Below are 21,757 nucleotides of genomic sequence, written 5' to 3' on the forward strand. Positions count from 1 at the left end.
ATTTCTGTTTCTGCTTAAAAAAGGGGGTTAGCAACACAGTAAGTATAAATTACTACCCTACATTTATGAAAGGTGACTGATAAAACCAAGACCAACTTGAAAATTTAATCTGAACTTATCATTTTATAATAATTAAGTTATCTTGAAACAGTTACTTTTTCTAGTTTATCTGAATTACAATCATCAACTGATAACTGATTAAAACAAACTTTCAAATGGTTAATAAAGCTATCCACTGATGAGCTCTATTTTCTAATCAATTTTCAGATGCTAACCCAACCTGACGAAAAGGATTCAGCTTACAACAAGATATATGGCACGTGTTTAAGTACTTCATAAGGGTCATTTAACTTGCAGTTAAAATTTGACATGCCTGAACTTCAAGAATTATACAGTGATCTCCAGCGTGACTAGAATTTCGTAAGTAAAACTTATCTTCTTTTTGATGTTAGATGCTAGACAAAGCAATAAGAAGATGCCTCAAGCATGTGTTTTAAAATGTTTGATACATTTCCTTGTTAGGTAATTTTCAATTTCCACATAGCAGCTATGAAGAAAGATGCATTACATATGTGTGGGATAATGCCCCAGTAGAAACCTACTGTTTCATGTTTTTTTTAAAAAAATGATTCACATAAAAAAAGAAGGCCAGAATAGTAAAGACAGGTTTTGGTCTTCTTGGAAGGATAAACTGATGCTGTGCAATAACCAGTTATCTTTGACAAATGCTAGAAAAAAAAGCTAGAGTAGAAACAGATCCCGTATTTTTCCTTCTTTAAGCTAACTGGCAAGTAGACCAACTTCAATTGTACTTCTGGAGCGAATAGTAAATGGCAGTGTATGAGAATATGGCAATATCAAAGTATGTATGTTTTCACCTAACTAGGTAAACTTTGGAGTCTTGTTCTGAACCTCATGCAAGAAAACTTAAGAGTGATATAAAAGGTGAGTGACAAAACAAGGCATCTCTAAATAATGCGCAGGAAGTAGGGAAGAGAACAAAACAATCCACCACATCAGGAAGGAAGGAAAGAGGAAAGAAATCTGATATGCACACAGCAGCCCGGGTGCAGCTCTTTGTCAGTCATTCTTTCTAGAGATCAGTGTTTCAAAGCCTCATATATTAAGTTCTTATGGATAATTAACATTCATACCAGTAAACTGTGCAGTGCAATAGTAACTGAAGTTACAGTGATTGCTCATGAAGGTACCAACTCAAAGAACATGCATAAGGGGTCTGAAGTAAGCCTTATCTGTTATGTCATGTCTTTGAAGGGAAAAGAGTCATGTCTGCTGAATTCTTTCAAAGAAAAACATTCTTTACAGTAGTACTAAATTAGAATTCAGTGAAAAAAAAATCCAAACACAAAAAGAGATTGTATTACTATATACATCATCTTATTTCTTTTCAATCTTATCAGAACACAGACATCTGCATGAATCTACAACATCTTGCATATGCAAAAGTAAAATAATTAACTAATTTTGTATCTTAAAAAGCAGATAAGATTTGTGCTGATTTCTTGCTAAACTGTAGCTCAAAATAACTCTCAATTGCAAATTGCTCAAATTACCGTGAAGGCGTGTTTGAAAATAATGTAAGGAAGAAAATCTACGATGTAAAAGCAAAATTTTTGGTTTCAAATCAAAAAAAGAAGCACATGAACAAGATTTAACAAGTTGGCACATTTGAAGGCACTATACATACTTCAAAGAAAACATGTACTTTTAAAGAAAACTAGAACACTTTCAGGTGAAAAAGACTTCCATGCATTGTTGTAGTAGGTGCTTGATGGGGATATGTGCTGTACGGGATAGGCCTCTCCCTAAGCATAGTGAAAGGGTGCTGTTGTGCTCAGACAGACTGTCCTTGCTAACGAAGTAAACAAGATAAGAAGGAGAAGGAATGAGGAGACAACAGGAGCCAAATAAGGAATTGTGGTAAGGGGCTAAGATCCAGTACGGACGAATCAGGACAGGGCACGATAGCTCAAGTAAGGTATATAAGCTGTGTGTATTAGTGAACAAACGCCATTTTGCTGCTCATCATACTGGTGTGTGTCTGCAGTCATTTGGTCCTGACCAGGTAACTGGCCAGCTCACGCTAGGGGTAACATAAGTGGCTAACATCATAGTTGCTGAAGGCAACAATGCATATTGCCTTCAGGAAGATTCTATAGATTAATATTTTTTTTTTAAAGTAAAATAAAAAAAATATATCCTTTTGGATTTTATTCTCAAAACTGATCTATACATTACACTAAAAAAACAAATCAAGAAAACAAAATAATAGACAACCAAACGAAAAACAGCCTGGAAATTTTGAAATGGAAAGTGTACTAAAATTAGAACAAGATTAAAAAAACAACCTAAACAATTTTGGATTTTTTTTAAAACATAATTAAAAGCATATTTGTCCTACATATATGTACTTCATAGAGAGAAAATGATAGATTTTAAATGTAGTCACACAGCTTGATTTACTTATTTAAAGAATGAAGTCAGTCTTCCCTAAAAAACTCATTTAAAAATGTTTAAAATAAAAGTTTCATTCAAGCTTAGGACTAGCTCCTTGCAGAATCTAGCATAAAATGATTCACTGTGCATGTAACAAAATACAATCTGTAGAAAGATATATAATTTTAGTTTCTCAGATCAAAGATTGGTAAATTTGAATATTTGGAAATCAGATCTTTTTGCATCATTAACAAAGTTTGATACACTTCTATTATCCTGCCTACACACAATTCCTGCTTCAGAACTGAAGTTCAGATCAGACCTATGAACTCTTTCCAAGCTTTCAAAGAAAGGAATGCAAGCAAAGATGTTCCAGTGAGGGGAAAGAAACAAAAATATAAGCTGAAAACACCATTGTACCAAAACGTATTATTTTCACAATCTATTTTTATAGCATTAGAATATTTTCCCTTCTTGTTTGATCATTAACAACAAAAACTTGCATCTTCACAACAGAAGTTTTTAGTACATTCCGATGTCTTTCATTCAAAGTCAGAAAAATTGCATGCTCTTCTCATACCTACATATGGGCTTTCAATCTAACAACAGAACAGAGTGCTTATTTCAGAAGGTAGTATAAAAGTCATAGGAAGGGCCATGCACAGCATTAAGGAGATACACTTAGTTAATTTCCTTATGCTGCTGTTCCTCCTCAAATAAGGCTTTATTCAAGTACCTACAACAGACAGATTATAGTTTTTTTACGCCACAATTAATTGCACTGCACAACCAAAATAACATTGTTATATAAAGGTTGTATAGATAAGTCCTGTTAGGAGTACAATGTTGCATTTATTCTTTATCTATGTGAAGTGCACAGACTTCAGAAGAGAAACATAGGAAAAATCATTATCATTCAGGTTTTTAACACTTTCATAAAATACACAGATGTACAAAGCACCTCATACACTATCATCAGTTTCCCACTGTGAAACTGTGCTCAGAGTAACATTATAGCAAAATGTAAAAATTCTAGTTTTGACATCACTTGAAATTTCCTTTTAATTTAAGAGGGAATTTAAAAAATAAAAACAACAACAAAAAAAAAACAAACAACAGATGATTCACATTTCCCATTGGATGCAATAAAAGGAAATAAGAATAAAAGTAAATAAAAATGAAAACATCACCCACACAGACATGTAAACTTAAAAGATTCTATTGCCAAAATGAGAACTGTGAAGAAGGAAAACTTGGTTCACTAATTCCAACTGGTAACATAAAAATGAATCGGTACGCTTCTGAACTATCCCTACATCTGACTACTCAACTATGAGGGAAATACTTGTGCTAGAATCTGAAGATTAACAATTACAGGTATGTTAACTTTTGAGATGCATCCATTCAAATAAGTGTAACATTTACCTGTATCCAAGCGCTTTACAGGGGACTCATCATCAACCTCAGAATCTCCACATGCACTCCTTGATCTTTTCCTTGGGTGCAGAAGTGTCTCCAACCTTGGAAGGACTACAGACAAAAAGGTTTTGGTCCCTAGCTGTGGAGAAGTTGGCTGGGTTTCAGTGTTCTTTGCAGACTTTTGGGGGCTTATACTTTTCGATTTGCAGAAGAGAATGGATGTACGTCTGTTTACATCAGTTGATGACTCAGCTACAGCAGAAACAGTCGACTCATTGAGATTACTGTCAAGTAAGTGTTCTGGAGTGTGTCCATTTATTTCTTTCTGAATGCAAGTGCTATATAATTCATTATCAAATTTTACTCTTTTGTAAAGCTTACTCTGCTCTGGATTGAGTTCTACTGGTTTGAGGGTTGGTGGTTCTGAATTAGTCTCCAAGTTTGAAGGAAGAGGTAATGCATCTGATGGTTCAAGTTTAGGGGGAGATTTATCTCCTGAAAAAATTATAAATAGAGTGTGATTTTTGAAAACTTGTAGTTATAAAGTCTATTATAAAACTCACTATAAATGTGCAGCCCACCAAATAAATTGTTGTTTGGAAACAAAGCATAACATTTTAAAAACAATTCTTGACTAACAACAGTCTGTCCTAGTTAGTAGTTCCTACTTTTATACTGGGTATGTAACACGGATAGAAAAGTAGGTATTTATAGTTGGTGTTAACAATTGACGCCTGGTACTTCTTACTTCTCATGCAGTTATGTTAGTTTCATTAACTAAAAACTAAGAAAACTTTTTTTTTCTTTTTTAAATAGGAAGTTGGGTGGTGGATAATTTTGTTAAATACACTTACACTGCCATTCAAGTAAAATGTTTGATAAAATACATCATACAATTTTTTTTTAATATACACCCTACCTGCCTATGACAAATTTTAATCAGCTAATCATTTAAAAATTGTATTTGTAACCTGATCTACCAGAGTGAACTAAAGTGCAATACAAAATTTATGAAAGGCAATTTCTGCAAAGCTGTTTTACAGTTTTGACCGGTAGTTTTATTTACGAAAAAACAAAAACAAAAAAAACCCCAAAACCCTCCCCCCCAAAAAACCAAAAACAAACAAACAAACACCCCACTCCACAAAGTCTTGCAGCTTTACTAGGCACTAGCTGGCAAATACAGACGTGACAGTGCAGACCTGACAGAAATTGGAAAAGCCATCCCCTACTACTTTTCTTTCACTCCTCCTCTTTTTTTCCCCATTATCCTTTCCCAGTTTATTTAAATAATTTCACACTGAGAGAAGACAATGGAGAGACACAAGTGTAAGCATATATAGAACCAGTTTCAATTTCTCATCTCAAATGATGGGAAAGAAAACAAGCATTCTACTTTTGTAGCATTCCTAAATACAAGCAAGAGGACTATCCAACCTACTGAAACAAAGAGATCTTAAAATCTTTATCATTCCCAAAATAATCTTTTAAGAAGTGAAATAAGACAAAAGAAGATGCTTATTCTGTAAGAACTATATAACACCAATGTAATGTTTACACTATCAAATGAAATTTTAAAGTTTAATTCATTTTCTATGTCACCTGATGAAAGGTGACATAGCAAGATGAAACAACAGGGGTTTAAATCCTCTGTGTGTAGAGGATTAAATATTACTTTTTTTTGTGCTTTGGTTTAGCAATGCTTACTTTTAAATTAATGACTTCTAGGGGTAGAGGAAACCCTGCCATATCATTTAAGGTACATCTGTACAATAGCACGGTTCATATTAAAAATATAGTGCTTAACAAATAGCGTGACTGCTCTCTCATCCTTTGAAAGCATGTAAGTATTACAAAATGGTAATATTTCAGGAAAACATTTAGAATAAAATATAGTGTGGAATTATGTTATTTAATGTAGTGCCAATTTTAAAAAGCCCGTAGTTCAGAATATCCAGTGTCACTGTTCTTACTGAACAAATTCTAATTTTCTCACAATTATAGTTAAGAGAAGATTCTCAGAAAGATTTAAGCACTGATGAAAAAAAAAAAGAAAGCTATTCAGAGATGAAAAAATAAATTTCACTGGATTATTCTGCTATCAGGTTTCGCACATAATCAGAAACTGAAAACAGAATTGTAAGATAAACAGATAATTCACAGCACTTCTAAAGTCAGCTCCCATAAAGATACTGGGCAGAGGATTCTAATGACTGCTTTCCTCATCTCTCTTTTTTAGAAATTTGTTCTCTTTCCTCCAAGTAGCTTCCACTTCAAAACTGCAGCTTGAACTGATAGCTAACTACTCTTCACTGTAACTGTAACAGCAATGTCAATCAACTCTGGATCATGCCCATATATATACATGTATATATATATTAATGTATTATAATAAACAAAAACAGCTACTGCTCACTTTTAGGACTAGTATTTGCACAATAGCTGCAGAAGTTAAGGGCTGTGTAATGAAAATGTTAAGCTACAAGTTAGTGTCCTTATTATATGACAAAGTACATTAAATTCCTAAATCACTATATTCAGAGGCAACATCACTTGAAAGAGATTTAAAATAAATAAAATACCATAAAACATCTTAAGAATTTTTAACAGCTTCAGAACAGGATAAGTCATATGCCAACTCAGCTACATGTTTGTTTTTTTTTTTTTAAACTGTTGTCACTCAATCTCAAGAGTGTTATATATCTGGAAATTATTCTTAACCACAGTAAGAACCAAAAACTATGTTACTGTTTGAATGGCAGTTAAGGACAGTCTTTTTATTCACTTCATCTCTCAAATATGCTGACAGTATTAATGTGCACCAGATCTTTTTTTTTTATTAAAAACACTTGCACTTTCCCTTCCGCTCTTTCCTCCCCCCACTCAATACTGTTATTCAAAATGAAATACATCTATAATGCTCCTAAATAAAAATAGGTTAGCTTTTTCAGAGAGCTGACCAAGAAACAAAAATTCAAAACTTTAATTTATTTTGCAAACTGGATTTGATTGCATCCTTTTAACTCTATAACTTAGGCTAAAATAGAAGAATCAAATACAATAGTCAATTGTCATATATAGTTCTATATTCTAGTAAGTTGTTCTCAGTGAAATCAATGGGGCCTAGCAAAAAGTTGATATAGTTCTGAAACCACTGTTTTGAGGAGGAAGAAAGGCGCAAGGGAAAGGGCTGGTTAGATTTGGGTGCCTTGAGTCAACATCATGAAGCTTGATGACTCCTATCAATAGGCAGCTACTATTATTAAAAGGGAAACAAACATACAAACAAATCTACTCTCCAAACCCTGCCCCCCAAAGTCTTAGCAGAGGAGAGGATAGAAAAGCTAGAAAATGCAGTACAACAGCCAGCATTCTCTGCACTGTTGACTCAGGCTCACATGATCCCCAATATATATTTTAGCATTTAAGTGGATTTGTAAAGTATGAAGATGTTTTCCACTCGGACATTCCTGACTCCTTTTTTGATCAGATTGTTTGTATTTTACCTTCTTTAATATTCAGATTTTTAAAAAGCCTTACTATTGTGAAAGGAGGTTCTCATTAAAGGGATCGTTCTCATATTCTTAAAAATTTATTGTACCTAAGTGGTTATCTGTCCATTTAAAAATGAAATAAAATATTCAATTATTCTGTTTACTTCACATGATTAGAGCACCTTACTGAAGAACTACTAGCACTAATTAAAACATGGTGTAAAAATCTTACCTTCTTCTTCTCCATCTTGATCTAGTGCTGCACTTTCTTCTTCAAAACTTCCAATACCTGATTCTATTTGAGGAGCTTGGTTGTGTTGCTGACTTAACTTGTTGCGAATACTGCTGATTTCTTTCTTTAACAGCTTTGCTCTTTTGCTCCTTGACCCACTGGATTTCATTGCACAGGTAAGATCAAGTTTTTCTAGCAACTCCCTCAGCTGTTCTTCCAAGGACATATGCACTCGATTTGCAGGATTCAGTAATCTATCCACTGAAGTCAAAACACGTATTTGAAAATGTGTTAATGTTTCCACATAAAATTACAACAGGAAAAATAAGCAAACAAAAAAAAATATCACATGCTGGAATTAAAAAATGCTATCAAAAGCTACTTAGATTATAGTATTAGTTAGCTTCGCTATCTTCAGTGAAGAACCTATGTTGGCATAAGTTCCTACTGTATAATATTGCTACAGTTCTTCTTGAGTGGTATTTTTCGCAAGAAATACAAGTCATAGAGCAAGGTCAGAAAGAAGACAATTAACCTTTTCTACCCTATTACGTGATCTCCTTCTTGTCAAGGAACAGAGCAAGATTATAGCAATGTAAAAAGAATGTCAACTATTCCCCTTCATTTTCAAAAACTCGTAAAGCCAGCACGTATGTCTAAGAGATGTCATTTTAATTCCCAGCACTGCAAGTGTCCTTGACTGTTAGAACTGAACAGGTTATTTAAGAATGCACTGAAATTTATGCATGCTGGTAGTCATCTTACATGACCCTATGACCATATATGACATGTAAAATAAGGCACTCAACTTAAAAACCTTTTTCATGTATCTTGTCAAATTAGGCTTTATCACTGTCAAAATAAGAATCTGGAAGACAATGCTATCCAGTGGCAGATCTAGTTGAAGAGAATCAACTTAATCTTTCAAGAACTGTTTGCAGTAGAGAAAAACAATTATGGTGAATAACCTGAAGAGCTACAATTAAACATTTGCATGGAATGTGAGGAGCCAAAAATGCAGGTTTTAAAAATAATCCAAAAAAATTCTTACCATCTTCCCAAGAGAAAGGCTGTGGTGACTCAAGTTTAGGCCGTTCAGGTAAGTGCATTCCAGTTTCATTATCATAACCAATTCCTTCAGCATCTCTCCTAGCTTGCCTGAGAACTACACCTCCTTGATCTCTTAACCGCACTGCAGCTCTATAGAATATTGTGTCTTTTGCATTGTACTTCATACAGTTATCTATGATAAGATTGAAGTCTTCTTCAAATTCACTGAGGTTTTTATAGCCTTGAGCATCTAACCGTTTTCGCATGGTAGAGAAATCCATAGGATGTTTAATATGATCCAAATAGTCTGGAACCTTTGAATAAATATTTAAAACAGTGGGTAAAAGTATAATAAAATTTTCTTGATAAAGTAATATCAGCTATTAACTGTTCCACATGTTTTAACAAAATAACAGCTCAAATCAATAAATGCGAAATATAGCTGAGAACAGTATTATCTTGAGATCTGTAAACATTTACATACCAACATTACATATTACATGACTTTGTATCCTACGTAACAAATCACAGCTCTACTAAAAGATGCTGAAACTATTCGTTTTTAGAATTCGTGTGTGGATATGTGTATAAGTAGGTATATTATACACGTATAAATGCATTTATATATTTATGTATAAATGTCATGTGCATATGCAAATATACATGCAAACATATGCATATATAGAGACTATATACAATATATTCTATATATATCTCTATCTATTTTCAGGGTAAATGAAAAGGAATTTTACCTCCAAGTAAGAATACAGCATCCACATTTCAATTTTTAAGACACTGTTCAAATTTGCTTCATCAAATAATCATATAGCAGGAGATAAGTATTATTAGTGTAGAATATTGCCACTTCATTCTGCACAAGTATTCACCAGAATTACTTTGGTATATGCACATATTTTCATAGCAGGAAGTTATAAAACAAAAGGTATCAGAATAGAGGTTAGAAGGTAACAGTGCTACCAATTACATGCATGATGCAACAATTTTCTTCTACTGTGGCGCCATCAAGTCATAGCTAAACATAAGAAAACACTGAAAAAATTAAGCTTAAAACATACCTCTTTCAGATTCACTGGCTGAGCAAATATACGAGCAGAATCCTTCTCCTGCAGCTGATCCAAGACTGATCGAAGGAGGACAGTGAATGGAGTAAGCTGAAGTTCCATAGCAACCTGCTCAATCTTGACCTAAAAAAGTAACGAAAAATAAATAATTACATACTTATTAAAATACTGTTTTAATGTAAGTTGTCTTGCAGCGGTAAAATATTAGATATGGAACACTATATAAAAACAGCGCTTCAGCCAAAATATAAAACAAACTAAGTTTTCAAAAACTAATATTTCTACATCTTAATATTACTTCCAGCATCATCACTTTGAATTGGTATGGCATATGTTTTCAGCTAATGAGAAATTATTCTTACTCCTCTGTTGTAGACTCAGTTTCAACTTCAGCTTCCCAGGTCAAATTTTTATTTTATTTACAATGAGTTCTGCAGCATTTTTAATGTCAATTCTTTATTTAAAAAGGTGTTAGGTAAGAATAGGTTCATGTTTGGCAAGTAAAATAATAAAAATAAAAAAAATAAAGAATTTAAAAGTAACGTTTAAAATTAAGCTTCAGTTGTCAACATTGAAATATTTTTAATACAGCAAAACCAAATTCTTATGACACATCAATGGTGTGAATGTGTAAGTATATAAACACACAAACTGAGTTTCACAACAAAAAACAATAAAAGACTATAAAGGCAAACTTCCTACTTCCACAGTTTCTACATAAAAATGTTATCTTTCTGCAGAATCACTTCCTCACATTTTAATCCCAGCTATGTTAACTCCATAACGTTCTATGAATTAGATGCACCGTTCACTCATTTGTCAGAAAAATGAAAAAGTGCTACTCAGTAAAGGCTTTTTATTGTGAAAATGTGATGATTAATTTTTCTACAGCTCTTCAGAAATCAAATAACTTTGAAAATACAGCTGAATGGCTTGTTAAGTAACTGTATATATTTTAATCAGCTTGTGTGTGAGCACACACACAAACAGCATAATCTTTGTAATGCAAAAACTGTGTGAGAATACTTAGTCATCTCTTCTTCAGAAAGGTTTCACCAAATTAAAATGGTATTCCATTTACCTGTTCTCTTTTTAATTTTTCACGCTTACGTATTAGTTCAATCAGTAAGCGTGCCCTTTCAAGATCATGACGCAGCCTTTGCCAGTACTTCAATTTTTCTTTTAAGGCTTGCATTTCTTCATCATCTTCTCTCTAAGAAAAGAATCAAGAAGATTTTCAGGAAATGAAAATAACTGATCACTTTCTACCAGCTAGTTTTATACAATTCCAGAAATGTAGTCACAGCAAAGATTAACTTTATATATTTTTTTAAATAGAGTACTTGGTAGTAAGGTTCATAATACAGTTCTTCCATTTTTTCAACTGTCTAGCAGAAATTAAAATTTATATAACTGAAAAGCAGCCCTACAACGAAGGTTACTTACATAAGAAAAGCAATATAGCAAATAACAACCTAGCAGTATAGGAGGCTGCAAAATCAGATACGGTACTGTCGCATCAAAACCCAAACCAGGAGAACTAGTCCTGAAGTACTCAGGCACTTGATTGTCTTTGTGGGTCCCCTTCCAACTGAACTATTCCCTTCTAGTATCACCAGCTTCTCCAGAAATATCACATAAGCCTGGTAAAAGCAAGTTCTCCATGTGCTCAACACAGTCCACCTCTACCACTTCCCGCAGTGTTAGGGCACGTTTCTAACAGCAACAAGACCATTATGACTTCTGAATACAGGAAATGAAAAACAGTTTCTCAAATAACTTCAAATAGTACTACAAATAGGCAGTGTAACAATACATCAGTAACCTGGTCAACACGTTTTTTTGTTTGTTTTTGTTCTTTTTTTCAAAGAGTCTAAATACCTGTAGCACAGTAGTACTTAGTTTGTTCTGTACATACAGAAAACAGCCTCTCGTTTGTTTTTACTATTTTTCATAAGAAAAGAACATTGGAATAATAACCACAGTATTAAACAGGGATTTATAATTCACCAGAAATAAGGCTGCTAAGAAGTCCTGATACTAGTACCAAGTACAGAAAACAAGCATGCTTTAGAGGATTACTATATTTTAAGTGAATATCCTAAGAATCTCAGAAGAAATGCATAGCTTTGTATGCCTGCTCAGAACTAGCATAATGCAATATATACGTGGTATCTTTCTTTTGATGGTTTTTGTTTGATTGTTTTAAACAAACAAATGATAAATAAATTCCACCAGTTATAAAAACTAGAAGACAGAGGACTAAGGAAAACCAGCTAAACTGGTGAACAATAACCACGCATTAGAAACTGCGACACTCACAGCAAAAACATCTCTAATAGAATGTAATTATAGTCCTGTAAAGGAACTTTGTGCAATTTTTCAGCCAGAAGGTTCTGAAAATAAAACTGCAAAAAAATGGCAGTTTAAAAATATTTAATAGATATGTGAGTGCTGAGTGATCTACCCAGTTTTTTAGTACTTTGCACATCTTAGAAAAGGAAAGGCAAGTAGTTATGGAAGCTATTAAGTCAGTTTTATCCAAATCTCTGACTTCATTGAGACTGAAAATCTTTTACCTGCCAGCTAGCTTCATATACTAGTACAGTGACCGAATAACAAAAGCTCATTCCTCTTTTCAAAAAAACATAACAACTGAAAAGTTGTAACTAGAAAAGTTGTAACTAGAAATTTCTGCTTTCCTTTCCCAATGTCTATTACCACTGTCAATCAATTTTTTTTCTTTAAGAAAGCTAGATCTTGACTTAGACACATAATAATTTAACTGCTGAAGGTCATAATATTTCCAATTTTGATAGCAGTACAAATGTTATTATTCACATTTTCAGTTCCTTCAAATTCCAAGAGACTCACTGAATCAGGATATCTACACTGCCAGTATGCCACTTTTGCATACCCCTTAATCTGTGAGTGCAGATCACGTATGTGGGAAAAAAAAAATCAACAACTGTTAATTTACATATTTTCACTCCCCCCCCCCCCCCCCCCCCCCACCAGTTTTAACTGTTTTTAAGAACTGAAATTTAGCTCTGGCTCCTGCTAAAAGCAGAAGGTTTGTTGTCTGTTTGCTTGCAGCTATATAATAGTCTGCTCCTTTGCCCTGTGTAATTGCATAATTCATCAGATTAGGGAACTGATCCTACTGAAAGTCAACAAAAACATACTAGCTTTAAGGTGGGTCAGGAAACCTAAATACAGCAAGAAAAGAATGCAGCTCTGTTAGAGCAAGTGTAACATAGTTCATCTGAAACTTAAGTACTTAGCTAAATATGAAGGTGCAGTCACAATTTAAAATCTTGTTTTAAGATTTTTTTTTAATTGAATCAATTGTTTCACCTGTTACAGACTCATGTATTAGATAAACATAACATTTATTCTCTAAGATGCATTTAACTCTGCTGATGTGACCCAAAACATCAACAGCATCTTGCTTATTTTTTTTGTTGTTGTTGGGCACACATACACTCTCTTCTTTAAAATCACTTTGGCTCACGGTTTAACAGTCAGCCTCCAATTTTGCATCACTACTATACAAAGCCACGTTTACAGTCATACTAGCTGACACCAACCTCCTTTACACTTCATTACCTGATATATAACACATGCCTCAATTAAAATGAATTCAGGCAAGCTGGAAAGAGTTCTTGGAGTATTAGTTTCCACTATCTGCCTAGTGAAAATTTTGACTACATGTTTATTTTAAACATTTTACTTCACAAAAGCTTTCTGACAAGCAAATTTTCATGACTTCCTCGTTAAATAAGTCTTCCTCCAAATCTTTCTATACCAAACCCAGAAACAACTTCTTGCTGACAGAAGTTAAATTCAGAAACTGTGACATTTCATCAACTTAGTTCTTACCAAATACCAAGTGCTGTATTGTCTAGAAAATCTAAAACCAACATCTGTTAATGCTAAGAGGGACACATTTCTAAGACATACAGATCATGTATCAATTGAGAAGTCATCTTCAGCACCATCTCCCACCATTAAGGATATGTTACCAACTGCTATGTATCAGTAGGAACACTGTCACTGTACCAAGAAATCACTCATGCTGGATGTGAATATATGGGGACAGCCTCACTCCTTACAGAGACTGTAACTTAGCAAGAGCCAGAGGAGAGCCAGAGAGAGAACTACATCAGTAAAACTGTTGATCAAGACGCAGTGCTAGCACAATTTCTGCTATTATTCATAAGCCAGACAAAACCATTTTGTAACTGCAACCAGTGTCCTTACTAAAATCTTCACGGCAGATATGACTTTAAACAGCAGCACTTTTAACTTCTATTTTCCAAACAGCAGCTTCAAACAACCTTAAAATAGCAGCAACAGCTAAACTTTCAGACCTTATTTTTACTGAAAAATTATTTAAGTACTGAGAAAAAATAATGGGGCTGCAAGTTTTTTAAAATTCCAATACGTGTCATGATATTCTAGGCAGAGAAAGAAGTGACAGTATAAATCATTCTTTCAGATGTTCCCTTGTTCCTCCAGGAGGTGAGGTGTTACATAAGCCAAGATCTTCAGGGTTTAGGGCTGCTCACTGATATATAATCACCTTCAAAAGCATATCATTACCGAGCTCTAACGCATGGTCATTAAGAAGTAATTTGAAACCATGGAATGCTTCTTCCCCCATCAAATTTGTTCCAGTAAACAAACATTACACAGGGATCGCAAATTCTGCTTGACATCTTGAAATCGCTTTCAGAAATTTTGACTGGTAAATGCACACAGCTTTAAGCAATTTTAAAGTTGCTTTAAAAAAAAAAAAAAAATACATATATATATATATAGGATGCATTTTACTAGAATAAAGCTTCAGCATGAACTTATGCTTGTCTGTAACTCCACTGAACTGTGCCGAAAGTGAATCTAGAAGATGAACCAACAGATCCTTGAACTTCATATCTTGTTCTTAGTTCTGTTATTACCAAACAATAAGGTTCAAAATTGAACACTGTAAACTAGTATGTTTAATCCTTAGTCCATAACAATTCCTGGTTTTCTTAGCATCAAAGAAGAAATTTGCTTTGAACCTTTTAATGAATTTTAGAAATACAATTTTTTCCTTTCTTTTATCTTTCAAACTCACAGAACACTGAAGAATTATTTCCAAAAAGCATACATCTAATCAATGACAAAATCTGATCAGTGTGATTAGGATAGTTTTGGTGAACATTTTGTAAAACATCTAGTCAAACAAAAAGCTATCTTACAGAAATAAATATATATACACACACACATATACATATATCACAGTTTAAAAGACTTAAATAAATACTGTGACCTTAATTTGTAACTAGACATTACAAATAAGGTAAAGCTTTTACTCAATGCTGAATAAGATTTTTAGTCCAATTGGCAACAGACCAAGTTTTTACTTGGTGCTATATTTCCTGTAAAATTTTTTATTCCTACGTCACATACCTGTTGCGTGTTTCGTTGTGACTGCAAACTGGACTGCAGCCTTCTCAGCAGAGGAACACCATTCCTAGACAGCCTTTTAAGCAACCAGTAACTGTGCACTCGTTCAACAAACTGCTTCTTCCGCTGAATGGCCACCTGATTCATAATCTTATTTAATCTAAAATATAGAAAAATTGATGTTGTATTTTTCCCAGCAAAAACACATTTATTTGCTATGGAAGTTAAGTATCAGGCATACATATACAAATGAATCATGAAGCAATGGCAACAATCATCACACTAATTTCAATCAGTTACATCACTTTCAGTACAATTATCTCTTAGCAGTAGACTATAATCAAATAGGTACTTGATACCATATTTCTATTAAATATATTAAAGTACTTTAACGCTAACTGATCCTAAAGGACATAAGTTGTTTCATGATCATCAATTTTCTCAAGAACAATCCCAGTTTAAGGCAGAAAATATATTCTAATGTGCATTTTAGAATAATTTTCTTATTGAAAATAAAAAATAGAGCTTGACAATATCTTCACACAGAATTAGTAGTTTATTTCAAAGACAATACATCTTTAAAAAAGTACAGAAAACCCTTCATAGTTGGAGAAGTTTGTCTTTGTACGACACTAATGCCTTTGCAAAATTAACGCAAGATGTCCCAATGTACCAACCACCTCTACTATTAGGAGGGTTGTTCTTTCCTTTGGGGGCAAAGGTGAGCCAGAGACAGAAAAGGATTTCCCGAGCTGGATGTAAAACAGTTACAGAAAGGATAATATGAATGAACATAAATCTGTTAATTCTTCCTTCAGTATATTTCCTGCAGGAAAATTATCCAATGCAGAACCATAGAGTTATCAAAGATTTTCCAGTTGAATGTAACACCAAACCAAACAAAATTAAGTTCAAGAGAGGTGTCTGATTTGTAGGACACTACCACGACAGATTTTAAAAAAAATTCTTAAGCACGCACATAACTGCTTTTCAGTTTTTCCCTTTTAGTATTAGGAATAAAGTAGTACCTCAGCTAAGTGTCAGAAGAAATGTATTCAAATATCTAAACAAAATGTAAAGTTGCAAGTAAGCCTGGAGTCAAATGATTTTTAAGAATAATTTGGAAGCTTGCATGTTATTTTTTAAACAAATATGCATGCGAGTCTACCCTGAGTTAACCAAAGGCCATCTATCCCTAGTTCTTTTTTGCTGTGTACAAGGTAAGTCCAGCAGATCTACTCAAAGCTATCCTAAATGTACCTACACAACTTTCAGTCATCATAGGTCTTCAAAATACAGTGCCACTGTGTCGTTTCTTCAGTATCCTTGACAAATTCTAACTTAACCTAAAGGAAGCTTAGAAAGCCTGCTGAAGTCTTCTACTGACTTAAGAGAGTCTTTCACACACAAAAAAGGCCTTGATGAGACCATAATAAGCTTCATACACAACAGAAACAGTTAATTATACACTGTAATAATAATAAAAAAATACAAATACCAAAAAGCAAACAACAGCCAATCAACCACCACATACACACACAAGAAGAAAAAAAAAAAATTACTGCCATATCGCTCCCTTGGAAACAGCAAAATCTCTTGAAACAAGTCAAAACAATGCAGCCAAATATATACCTGGAGAGACCTCAGAATCATAATTCTATATGAAGCAAAGTGCATTGGCTTGATGCCCATCAGATGTGGCAAGACTAACCAAACATCTTTAATTACACCTTCAAGTACATTTACCCATTCACATAATGAACCATTCTTTTCTGAGATAATTATGATAGTGAAGTGTTAGAATAAACTCAGGAGAGATGCTTGCAGACGATATCCAGCTTTCAAAATACAAATAGAAGGTAATTCACTGCAAAAACTACCTAGCAAGCTGTAGCAATCTACTGTTCTCTTCCTATGTTCCAAATAAAACCAAACACTGGCTGCTCATATTTCATTTAGACACCAGGCTTCAGCAGTAGCAAATACTGCAAATCACCTGTTCATTTCTCAAAATACAGAGGTCAGATGTTTGCCACATGAAGAGCCTCCACAAAGCAGATTATCTTAATGATACAACAAGACGTTACATCTGCTGCTAGACCCTAAAACCCCACTAACTATAGCATAGCCCTGTGATCAGCTTTTTGCTTAGTCAGATGCTCCCATGAAGACTTCTACTGTCCAAAACACTTTAGATGACAAATGATACAACCGTTTGGGAAAAATAAGACAGGATACATCTTTTGCTGTAGAACCCTAGAAGTAGCACAGACAATAAGTGCTTTTTGAGGCTCCCATCCTTGACATAGCTTCCCCATCAGGAAAGAGTCTGCCTTGTGCTCACAAAGATATATTCAACTGTGCTGAACTTGAACTCTCACATGAAATCAAGCACACGATGTGTACCAAACTTTAACTAGTTTTTTTTACTACATGAGCTAGAATCAAAGTCTGAAAGGTTGAAAGTAGTTTCTCAAACAATTTTTTAAATTCTTCAAGGTCTTGAAGGAGCGTGCTGCACACTCCACTCACACCCCACCGCCCCAAGAGATGTTAGAAAAATTATTGAAGAGTGAGGAAAAAAAAAAAAAAAAAAAACAACCAAGCACACACACAAAAACCCTTATCTATTTGGGGCAGGTAAGAGAGAGATCTGTTAGAAGAGTTAGTAGTTTTGCAGGATCTGACTTGCACAAGACAGGACTAACTGGTAGCACTGTCAGATTCCCCAGAAAGAAGTGAGACTTGCAGAGAAAGGTAGGTCACCTCCCAGAACTACACAAAATCCCATAGTGATTTATCTTTAGAAATAATAGATAAGGCTCACTACATTGAATAGGCTTTTTCTTTTCCTCTATTGTATACGTCTCTGTTGAGACTGCCAAAGAAACTAAGGTTACTATTTCAGAGATCTCACAATGATGGGAATGTAGGAACACACACTTGGAAGATAATACCAGAAGTATCACCTCCTCAATCATAACTGACCTTAGTGTCATGTACCTTAGGAAAAAAAAAAAAGCCACAACTACAGTGATCACAGAAAGGAAGCAAAAGAGATCAGAACCGTCCTTGCTGTCCATGTTTCTTAGATAAAAGGGATTTTGTTAACACAAAATGCCCAAGAAGCCTTGTGAAGTGGACCATGTTAAATACTAAATATTTTTCTTTCTAAAATATTTAAACAACACAACTAAGCTAAACCCAGAACAGAACAAGCGGTGCTTCCAGGGCATTTGGTATGTTAGGTAACCGGTCTTACAACAGAGGTACTCAGTTTCAAGCTGATCAAACTGACAGTAACAATGCATGAACTGACACCCCAGGCCAGCCATTTTCTCAACCAACTCTGTCTGACCACTGCAGCCTTTTGGATGCTCTGACACCACCAGGCATACTCTCTGTACCACCTGCATTCCAAAACTTGAGATAAAAGAACATTTTTCAGAACTACTGTACTGGTGCCACAGATAACTGGGGAAGCTGATACAGTACCCTCCCCCAGTGCCATTTGTATCCAACTGTAAAGCACTGCTACATGCATTACAAACAATGCAGAAACAGCCTACAATCCCCTGCTTATCTTTAAAAAGAGAGAGGTACTTTTTCGATGGAAGCTTTCCAACACCAGCTTTCTAAGCCTGAAACTACAGTCTAGCTGAGGGTAAATTACGGCATTAATTACAACACATTTACAAAAACAACAAAAGGATCAGAAGAGAAAACTGTTTCATTTTGAAAGCGTAAGACAGACTCAATTAATGTAAATTAAATTGAAAGTTAATACACATCTTTGCTGAGATCTTTCTTTTTAATCAATTGCTCTACACTAACCCATTCCTCAGATGAAGAGGTTTGACATCTACCCTGCAAACAGTGGTGCTCAATGCACTGGTCAAAGAGGAATAGCTTGTGAACAGTAACATTTAGTCCTGTGTTTCCTCTTCTTCTCTCTCTCTCTCTCTCTTTTTTTTTTTAAGCTAAGTACCTAATATATTTTTCTCCAACCCAAGAAATTTGCTGCTGTCATACTAGCAAAGTCACAGCTTCCTCCTTCCTACTCACAACTGCCTTCCTCTCTCAGTTTCAGCTACATGTCACTGTGGCAGCTATGACAGTTACAAGAAAGAGTGAAAACAGCATCTTTGGTGACTAACCATGCAGCAGTTTCACACAGGAAAACTGCCACTTTTCTATTAATCACCTCCAACAGCTCCGCAGACCACACTTGCTTTCTAACCTCACAGAGTTTTAAGGAATCTATTATCTGAAGATTTCTACAGCATCTCACTGTCCCCAAGTTTTGAAAATATAAATCAGAGAGAAAATTTCCATACTAAAGCCAAGAACGTTATTTTTCCAGTATTACTATAGTAACTCTAGCTGAAGGCTTCACATAAGAATCAGTAAGACCAAATACGCAATAAAACTAATCATTTTAAATAATAAACTAAACATAGTATTTTACTATATAGCCCATCAGCCTCCAGTTTCATCAACCAGTAATTTTGTATCCTCCTTTACCAATCATGGCTGTATTAAAGCTACATGCAAAAAACAAACAAACAAACAAAACAAACAAAAAAAAAAACACCCAAACACAGCATAAAACTGTACTGAGGATCACTAAAATACCAATCTGTATATCTATGAACAATAAAATGCTGAGCAAATAAAATACCCCTATTTTCAAATACAAATATTGCAGATATGTTTTTAAAAGCTGTCAGAACAAAACACAACTACTCTAAATTGAATAAATTGTTACTGAGGAGACTCAATACCAAGAGCAGTTGAAGTTTTAAGTCTTGCTCAGTGAAGTTCCACAGAACAGAGGGAGACTCAGGGGAAACAGGGAGAAAAAAAAAAAGACAAATTAACTACAGATGGTAACAGCGATTCCACTGACACTAATTGGAAGAGAATTAACAGAAAAACAAAGTCAAAAAAAGCTACAGAAGTTTCTATTTTGGGAGTTGGAATGAATTCTGGGGACTTGCCAACTATTCCTCCTAGCTCTGTACATGAAATCTTCAGCTTCTAGAGATGCATCAGTTTTATGTTTTAAAAAACTACCTAATAAATCTGTCCTGTACAATCTCTTTTTCAGATTCTCTGAGAATCCAATAATACAGATTTTATTCACAGGTACACTTTCTGAAGTCTCTGTCTTCAGCCTACTATTTGTTATTTAAAATTTATCAGTACTTAATTTGATTTTGACTGAACATGTAGGAAACACTTTTCCATGCTTCAAAAGATAATGAAACTGAGCACCTGTATCTCTACTTGCACAAGTGGTTTAGAAAAGTTTCTCTGGACAGCAAAGTAGAATCCTGAACTTAAGGTTTAAGAAAACGCTACGTTAATTCTGGCCAGTACCTGATTAGTTATGACCAGCTACTTAGTTCCTACCATAACAATTAACTTTGTGACCTTCCAAACTTTTGGATAACAAAATGAACAAAATTAACTAACTAAAACAAAATCGAGAAGTAACAGCAGCAACAAAATGCTGCCACACTGGAAAACTTCCTTAGTCCTCTCAGTAAAATCACATGCATATACTTTCACCACTTTCTACACAAATAATTTATATAGTCATAACTTTTCAAGTGTTCAAAGTATTTTTTCTGTACTTCTTTTTTTTTTTTGTGTGTGTGTGTGTGTCTGTCACAACCATACTACCTCTGATTTTGAAATATTATCTCAAAAGCCAAATTTGCATCAAAGTCCTAACCAAATAAAGAATCAAGTAAAACTACCTTTCTCTGTAATAAGAGAAAACTTAATTTACAAATTCTTGTGCATTCTGTAACTTGGACTACTAAATAAAAAAATTACAGGAAACCATTCTTCAGACAATTCATACTGAAATTCTTATTTTTGTGCAGTACTTAAAAGATGCATCACTTCTGTAGCTGCCGCAAAAGCAAAGTTCACACAATTGGTGAAACACAGAAGAATTGAAGGCAAAAAAAAAAAAACCCAACACTTAAAATAGCTTTGGTGTTCTACTACTGCTAAATTCAGGTAATGAATTTTGAATCTTCCTAGCTGTAAATCAAACACTCAGAGGATCACAAGATGCTAACCACGCACCTGAACAAAATATCTAACATATTTTAATTTCTATTCTAATCTTCATTGTACTGCATATGTGAAATAAAGACGACAAAAAAGAAGGAAGTTATATCAATAGTTTGTTCCTCTATCCCCCTTGCAAAAAGAAACGAGACGCCCTTTCCACCAGAAGGATGAGGAGGGGAAGGGAGGGTTGCCTCTCAGAAATCAGTCACATCTAACTTCTATTGTCAGATACACAAGTTACTTTTTTTTTTTTTTTAATGAAAACTTACTTTTACAACCTATTAAAAAGTCATATTTACTTATACACATGTACTAATTGTTATCTGACAAGGCAACCAAACTCACAATTAACTGGCTTGAACACTAAGCTCTAAAGCCACTGTACCTTTTATTATCATTATTGATGGTTTTAAATAGAACTGAGGCAAAGCTAGTGATCACTCTTTTTCTGATTTGGGTAAAATTATGCTTTTAGTGAA

General features: G+C 34.2%; 1 protein-coding gene across 9 annotated transcripts in view; it reads right to left on the bottom strand.

Moving 5' to 3' along the window:
- BRD1 (bromodomain containing 1) overlaps window positions 1-21,757 on the bottom strand; it is a 69,915-nt gene that overhangs the window by 26,403 nt on the left and 21,755 nt on the right. For 6 of the 9 annotated variants that reach the window (XM_046933943.1, XM_046933925.1, XM_025147458.3 and 3 more), the window contains 6 exons: window positions 15,192-15,348; window positions 10,816-10,947; window positions 9,729-9,857; window positions 8,654-8,966; window positions 7,603-7,863; window positions 3,883-4,371 (listed from right to left, as the gene is read on the bottom strand). In XM_046933943.1, the coding sequence (XP_046789899.1) occupies window positions 3,883-4,371; window positions 7,603-7,863; window positions 8,654-8,966; window positions 9,729-9,857; window positions 10,816-10,947; window positions 15,192-15,348 (1,481 nt within the window). The remainder of the gene's footprint in view (window positions 1-3,882; window positions 4,372-7,602; window positions 7,864-8,653; window positions 8,967-9,728; window positions 9,858-10,815; window positions 10,948-15,191; window positions 15,349-21,757) is intronic. The other 3 variants (XM_025147462.3, NM_001199482.3, XM_025147466.3) reach the window with 2 other exon arrangements.

Source organism: Gallus gallus, chromosome 1 (genome assembly GCF_016699485.2).
Source record: "Gallus gallus isolate bGalGal1 chromosome 1, bGalGal1.mat.broiler.GRCg7b, whole genome shotgun sequence".
Classification (NCBI taxonomy): Eukaryota; Metazoa; Chordata; class Aves; order Galliformes; family Phasianidae; genus Gallus; species Gallus gallus.